The sequence below is a fragment of the Oscarella lobularis genome, chromosome 7, assembly GCF_947507565.1.
Source record: "Oscarella lobularis chromosome 7, ooOscLobu1.1, whole genome shotgun sequence".
Classification (NCBI taxonomy): domain Eukaryota; kingdom Metazoa; phylum Porifera; class Homoscleromorpha; order Homosclerophorida; family Oscarellidae; genus Oscarella; species Oscarella lobularis.
The window spans coordinates 405,320-412,326 of record NC_089181.1 but is presented as its reverse complement, the minus strand read 5'-3'; the positions used below and the strand labels follow the sequence as shown (position 1 = coordinate 412,326).

Here is a 7,007-nt window from a genome sequence, read left to right as displayed (position 1 = left end):
CGGGGAGGTTTGGACGCTTCGTAGCCCAAGGCAGCCACCGCAAAGCGATGACCACCGGTTCCAAAAAATGTCGGGCGAGTGCGACTTCATCGGCCACTCCATTCAGTACCCGCCTGGACGAGAAACGGCCCCTAAAACCGAGTCCCCCGGCGCGCTGGTACCAAACCCTTCGGTATGTGTTCCAGAGAAGAACCGGGGCTTGTGGAAGTGGAGAGCGGTTGACCACTGTTTGCAGGAGTCGACAAGAAAGACAGTGCAATGCCCCGAATTGAAGTCTCCTGGGCCGGATCATCCTCGGTCTAATCGTGCCGTCGGGTGAGAAAAGTGCCGGCAACCAGGCCATTTTTGAACACCCCCTCCAAGCCGTAACCGCTCAGCCTAGCGCGGATCGTGCTTGTTGGCAACAATAAGACCTTAGCGATCGTTAATCCCAGTGCGTAAACCGAGGCCGAAGCCCCCCTTCGCCCTGCCTACAGGCTCCGGCACGGATAAACCGTGGGCCACGCTGATCCAACAACCAGGACTTGCCTTTTGTCTTCTCCCGAGCCAATCCGTCAAGGACGAGACGCAGATTGCTCCACGACGCATCCACCCTCGGCCGCAACTGAAAGAAATCGGTGCTGCGTGACGCATTTGAGCGTCCCGCCGAGTCAGCGAACGCGATCATTGGCTCAATTGAAATCACGTGGTTTAACCGCATTGTACTGCGCACGCGCGTGACGTACGCTAAACCAAGATGGCGGAAAAATATCTTCGACGTTCGACGAACTTTGGGGTTTGGGAGTCGATATACGGAACTCCACAGTAACGAAACTGCTACTTAAAGGATTACGAGACAGGCGGGAACCCACCGACTTGGAGAAACCGAACAGAAACCTCGCCAGAATCCGAACTGGTCACCAGAGAGAATTTCTGCGCTCGAAACGAAGCGTACAGGTACAGCTAACTCAGCGCGTTGCTGTTAGGTCGCATACACAGTGGGGCCCCGTTAGTCGAAAGGTTTATCGAAACAGACAGCGACTCAGCGATCAATCACACAGAGAACAAAACCAAAAACGTTTTCAACCAGACTCTCACACCTTATTGTAACCTCTCCTCCTTCTGTACCTTCGCACCCCAACAACAGTGACGATTCCAATCAATCCCACCACTGTAACCCCAATCACTCCAACGGAAATCGTCACAGAATTCAGTCTCCTAGACTGACTTTGCACGCCTGGCGTCAACGTCGTCATCGAAACGGTTTCATTCGAAAAATTAAAGTGAGTTTGTCTCGGCGGACATTGCAAATTGGCGCAAGGTAGAAACGTGCCCGACAATTGCACGTGTATCTCCTTGACGTCACTCGTATTCACGTCACCGCCATTGTACGCTTCCGGCACGCCAATCACCCATGGCCCAATAGGACTCAAAGCGACATATTCATTTGGAGTCGACGATCCCACTTCGGGTATAGATACGGCAGAATTGACGTCATAACCGTCTTTATCGTAATCGAAGAGCATCGTACGCGCACCGTGCGTAAAAGTCCGTATTTGCCCGTGCTGATCATATACAAGCGAACTGCCATATCGCTTCAACCAGACTCGAACGCGATTCGACGAACTTCGCAATCCCGGTAACCACACGCGAACGTCCGTCATGTGAACGTGCGTCAACGGAGCGAGCTCCTTTTCGGCGCCGGACACGGTGAACGCCATTTGGCCATTTTCATCCAAATGGGCGAACTCGTCGTTGAGATCGTCGCGTCGAATGACGATCGCGTTTTCGAGCGGTTCGAGATTTCGATTGAATTGTTGGACTTCGGTGCCGAGCTGGGACATGCGATCGAGCATCTCGATGCGATTGTTTGCCAGCCACGCTTCGATCATTGCCATGCGACTGTCGTCATACGTAAACGGTCGATCTTCGAGGAATTGATAGTTGTAGGCTTCCTGCATTTTTTTCATTTCGTTGACAATCGCTTCCTTGAGATTGACGTAGACCTCGCCGATGGCGAGAGCGTAGGCGATTGTGAAGGGATTGTAGTCGTCGATCATTTGCCCTTGCAATCGCGACTGGAGTCCCTCGTATTTACTGATTTGGGACTCGAGTTGAGCGATCTGAATTACGATCGAATCGTGCTGCATAATCTTGTCGTTGACCGCTCTAAAATTAAATAAATAATTAAGAGGCATTTCTTTCTTTCTATACTCACCTGGAGCTGTTTAGGTATGCGGTGAAAGCTGCTTTGGCGTCGCGACATTCGCTTAGAAACAGCCACTTTCCTACCATCTAAACGAAATCGAAGGTAAGGGTGCTGTTACCCTCATGCTGCATACGGCTTCCACCTGGTTAAATTTCTGTCCGTCGACGAGCATTTTTGCGTCGTTTTCTTGTCCCGTTTTATCGACGAGCCCTTTGATCTTATCGAATTGATTTTTGATACTGGTTACGTCCGTCTCCAAGGCGTCTTTAGCTTTGTCGAATTGATAGGTGACGTTCTTAACAATCGTCCCGATTTCTTCCAAGTCTTTTAGAAATCCGCCCCCGATATTTTTAGCCGCATCGAGCGCACCGATCACATCTTTTATGCCAGACGACAGACTACCGAACCCTAGGGAGATATTTAGAAGGAACAAACGTTTTTGCGCGCTTCCCCCGTGCACCTGCGTAGATCGATCCGAAAATTTGAATTCCAGCCCTGATTATCTGAAAGAGTTCCCCGAAACTAAAAGCCGATTCCTTGTGCACGATGTAATGCTCGATAGCGTCCTTGCACAATTGCGTTGCCGAATCCGATCGGTACTGAGCTCGCGCTTGGGTTGCTTCGAGTTCGGTCAGTTCTTCGGTTACGTGGGCGAGATTCGTGCTCGCATCCGTTCTCTTTCGCGCACATAGACCGACGAGATATTTTGCATGTTGGAGACTGTTGCGTACGATAACGACGCGCTTTTCTTGAGCCGTCGCCTTGTCGAAGAAATCGTTGAAATCCGCTTCGACGTCCTTAGCGTAAGGTATCACGTCCTTTTCCAAATGACTGAATATGTCTTCGTACGAGTTTAACGGCACGTTGTTAGGAAGGTGACCCCAGAAATCGAAGCCTTAAGATAATGAGGATTATTACCTATTTGTTGAGAAGCCCTCGAGTGCGTACCGTGGGATATTTGTGACAAATAGGTGGTCGCTAGTTTTCTGTATCCGATTGACTCTTTCTTCGTAGCGTTTCTCGTGATATCGATAACCCACATGTAGACGTCTCTCGCCGCGGCAAACTTTCCCTCCTTGTACATTCTATTGCCCTCTCGCATCGCCAACTGTATCATTGTAACTGGCGTTATTTTTCCGACTCCCCCAACCTGAACGCGAACCGATCCCGCTTGACCGGCCACGGCCGGCACGGCAAACGATCCCCCTTGCCCCGTCGCACCCCGCGGCCCGTCTGGTCCCAAGCTACCGTGGCAACGATATTTATGCGTCCACGGCAACCATCCCCCCGCGTTGTAGCATCCCGTCGGCGATCCGGCACCGCCGTAGCCGCCCTCGCCCGGCGTACCCGGCTTCGCTTGACCGCCCGGCTTACCCCCGTCGACCGTCATCGTCACGCGCGACACGATCTCGCCTCGATCTGCCCACAACGGCAATCGCACTTTGACCGAACCACCCCGGCCCCCATTTCCCGATTTCCCCGCATTGCCCGCATTTCCTCCCGGACCTCCTTTTAAGCCTTGAGTGGATCGTCCGTTGCAGCACGCATCGCGATCCGGATTCGGTTGCCCGTCGGCCCCGATGTGCCCGTTACCGCCCGCCTGGCCCCGTCCGCCTTTTCCTCCATTCGCTTTCAACGCGAGTCTACCACCGTTGAGGCGCGAAAGCGTCAAATCGATCGATCCACCGCCGCCACCTGTACCGCCCTCCTTTCCGTTTGCGCCCGCCGCGCCCGCACTTTCGCCTGGCGCCGCCGGATCGGTGTAGTCCGGGATGCCGTTGGACTGGTACGAAGCGTCGATGGTCGCCACGGCGAAGGCGGCTTCGTCGTCTTCGCTACCGTCGTCGCCGCTGCTTGTAGAGGCGACCGCCTCGTAGCTATCATTTTCGCTCCCAGCCCCGCTGACGACAGTTAGGTTGACCGTATTGATTGTTACGGATCGTGCTTTCCATTTGACGGTGCCCTTGACTATGACGTTGATTGCGTCGACGTAGAGGTCTTTGCACGGGTCGTAGCTGAGGGTTTCGTCGTCGCCGTCGAGTATGACGGTGTCGGCGAGTATGTAGACCCGATCGTCGGTGACGTGTTTGAAATAGCCTTCGGTGACGATTTCGTCGTCGATTGATCGGTTTGTGTCGGCGCTGCAAGAAGGGTCAGGGGATTGGGCACTTTCTAAAAAGTCAGTATGTCCATAAGCTCAAAACTATATTATGTAACTAACCGCTGATAAACAGGAGGACGAGAATCAGACTGGCTTGAAGAAACGGACTCCTACTCATTGCAGTTCTTCAATGCACAGCGCCGGAGGTAATGTGGTCGCGTGTTCCGGACATACACCCTATGACTCATGAGAAGGACGAAAGCGAAAGCCAAAGTTCTGACTCGTGACCATAAGTAAAAGAGGAAAATCACAAACGTGTCGTATATCAGAATCCAGTTCAAGTGGACTACTGTACTAGCTGGGTGATTGCTAATAGTCCAAACTATAATCAGGTCATGTCCCCCCCCCCCCCCCCCCCCTCCCAAATAAAAGAAATAACTAAAAAACTTTCTGATAGGTGTTCAAACGTCACTTCACTTCGGCGGCAATATTACAAGCCCTCTTGTGCTTACTCCAGTGCTTTACTTGACATTCCCTAAGCAGATAAGTGTAGAACAAGACAGGCAGGCGATTCTATGTGTTGTTTACCTTTTGCAGTACCATTCATTGCGACATCGAGAACACCTCTTTGTAGCAGGCTGCCCACACAAGGCGCACTTTGGCACGTCACACGCCAACTCTTCGAGAGCATCGAGACTAAAGGTATTAGCAAACCTAATTCCATGGAACAATGAGAGAGATGGAGCACAAGTCACAAACGACCGACCTTTCAGCCATCATCCGCACGTGATCAGCGTCGGGTTCAAGTATCATCTTGCCGTGTAGTGTCGCTATTTCTTTCCACTTGCCTTTGTTGTCTTGAATAAGTTTCTCTCTAATTTCTGGAACCTTAATTAACAGCGTTTCCTCCACTACTAGAATCAGAAGGGAGGAGGGATTCTTTTGTCTACCTGCTCCAATATGAGCTCTTCTCTGGGCGGGGGAATGTCTAGGACAGCAAGATGCTCCAGATATCTTTGCAAGTCTCTCAGTACTGGAATTTGGTCGAGCAACACTTCATTCAGTTTTCCTCGCAGCTTAATCAGAAGCGTGTAGTGAAGGAAATGAAAAGGGAAGTGCCATTACTTTCAATACAATCGCTTTTCTGTGATCGCTGTAGTTGTACTTTCGTTGGCACTCGGGATCCATGAGCAAGTGATGAAGTGCCAGCCACACCTTGAAAAAGATGAATTTGCTGAGGAAAGAAGAGACGTCTTTGTGCTACCTGCGCTTCTGTCTTCGTAACTGCCATAGTTTCTCTCTCGTGGACGGGACACCACTTGGCTTCAGTGTACCTGACAATTTTACCGTCTTTCGTTTGGTGAGTCCAAGGTGGTTTGTCCACGAGTTCAACCAGACAGCAAATAATGTCTGGAAAAAAGAGTCTATCTTCCATTATAGCATTGTTATTTGCCCATACCGTGGGTATTTAGTAATCGCGTAGCGATGCTCACAGGCAAGCTATAATAAGATGATTTTTATTTAATCATTGTGCACGTAGACCCACTGCTGCTCCACTACTGTACCTTGATAAATTACTGATTATGTAACGTAGGATTGAAACGGCTTTGACTGTCACTTGAAACCATATCTGTTTGTATTGCCTTTTCAGTTCCTAAACGATTAGCAATCAAGTTCACTGTAGTATTGATCAGAGAAGGCTCACGTCAATTCCGGAAATAGGTTCCTTGGAAGCGCGTTCATTCTCGTCATAAAAGCATTCTCCATCATTATGTCTACAAAGTTCAATTAAGAAAACTCGACTATTTTGTATACGGTATACCGAGATGCCAATGTGATGATTCGAGAGGAGCAGTATTCTGCCAAGTCAAGAAGTACATCATCACACGCTTGGACGACGTCCTACACGAATATATAGTAGTAAGGCTGCTCTTCCACGCGACTAATCAAAATCTCACTTCGTGATAAAGAACTGTTTCCAATAGACTAATCAAAGTCGCTTCGTGATACAACTACGAAAAAGAATTTCCTTTCCAAGGGAAATTTAGACAACGAATTCCCCTTACGACAATGTAGCACGGAAACGTTTGTTTTGGTTCAACTCGAGATTTGAGCAATAGTGGAAAAATACGCGATTTCCACACTTCGATGCAAATGAGTTCGTAGATCAGTATCGACATCTAAAAGTGCGTCCCATCTCGTGAATCTTTTTCTTGTGACAGGTTCACTTTCTCGTGCGAAACGAGGCTCTCCTTTATAAATTCATCCTCTTGCCTTTTTGCGCTGAGTGCAGCCTAGAAATGGAGCCATCTACTCCTTCTGCTAGTTGTCTCTACAGTGCTTGCCTGTAAGTTCAACTTTTCGAGCTGATCGTGCTGAACGATCCATCTGGCCGAAGAAGACGTGCATTTTTCGACCTTTTCGTGCGTGTATTGAATACCTCGACGATCCAATGTCGCGCAGAGGAAAGCAACGCAATCCTTCCACGTACGACTCGGCTTCGGGAGCAAAGAGAAAGGCCTCTGCCATTAGAAAGCGTCGAACGTTTGCCTTGGCTACGCCTTACGTCACCGATTAATATAACGCCCGTATAAATACATCGTAAACAACAGGTTACAATGATGAATACATCGTCGATTTTTCATGTACAAAAATTCGTCAGAAATCAAACGATAGAATGCAGGTCTAAATAACTAGAGAGAAGCTTTGTGGACGCGA

General features: G+C 49.7%; 2 protein-coding genes and 1 long non-coding RNA gene across 3 annotated transcripts; 1 reads left to right on the top strand and 2 right to left on the bottom strand.

Annotated features, from left to right (window-relative positions):
• Positions 1 to 728: 728 nt before the first annotated feature.
• Positions 729 to 2,468, top strand: LOC136188793 (uncharacterized). The gene is made up of 3 exons (XR_010670300.1): positions 729 to 775; positions 827 to 936; positions 2,212 to 2,468. It is a non-coding gene; the product is annotated as an uncharacterized lncRNA (long non-coding RNA).
• Positions 989 to 4,517, bottom strand: LOC136188791 (uncharacterized). The gene is made up of 6 exons (XM_065976583.1): positions 4,410 to 4,517; positions 3,137 to 4,360; positions 2,649 to 3,083; positions 2,331 to 2,596; positions 2,198 to 2,274; positions 989 to 2,148 (listed from the first exon to the last, which is right to left on the bottom strand). Exons 1-6 carry the CDS (start codon positions 4,465 to 4,467, stop codon positions 1,074 to 1,076), a joined length of 3,135 nt encoding a protein of 1,044 aa, XP_065832655.1. The 5' UTR covers positions 4,468 to 4,517; the 3' UTR covers positions 989 to 1,073.
• Positions 4,518 to 4,715: 198 nt separating this feature from the next.
• On the bottom strand, positions 4,716 to 6,850 carry LOC136188792 (zinc finger MYND domain-containing protein 10-like). Its single transcript, XM_065976585.1, has 15 exons — positions 6,730 to 6,850; positions 6,635 to 6,677; positions 6,518 to 6,583; positions 6,356 to 6,469; positions 6,248 to 6,301; positions 6,112 to 6,191; positions 5,995 to 6,064; positions 5,855 to 5,943; positions 5,749 to 5,789; positions 5,554 to 5,699; positions 5,415 to 5,504; positions 5,240 to 5,365; positions 5,056 to 5,177; positions 4,878 to 5,003; positions 4,716 to 4,824 (listed from the first exon to the last, which is right to left on the bottom strand). Exons 1-15 carry the CDS (start codon positions 6,816 to 6,818, stop codon positions 4,758 to 4,760), a joined length of 1,323 nt encoding a protein of 440 aa, XP_065832657.1. The 5' UTR covers positions 6,819 to 6,850; the 3' UTR covers positions 4,716 to 4,757.
• Between the last annotated feature and the right edge of the window lie 157 nt (positions 6,851 to 7,007).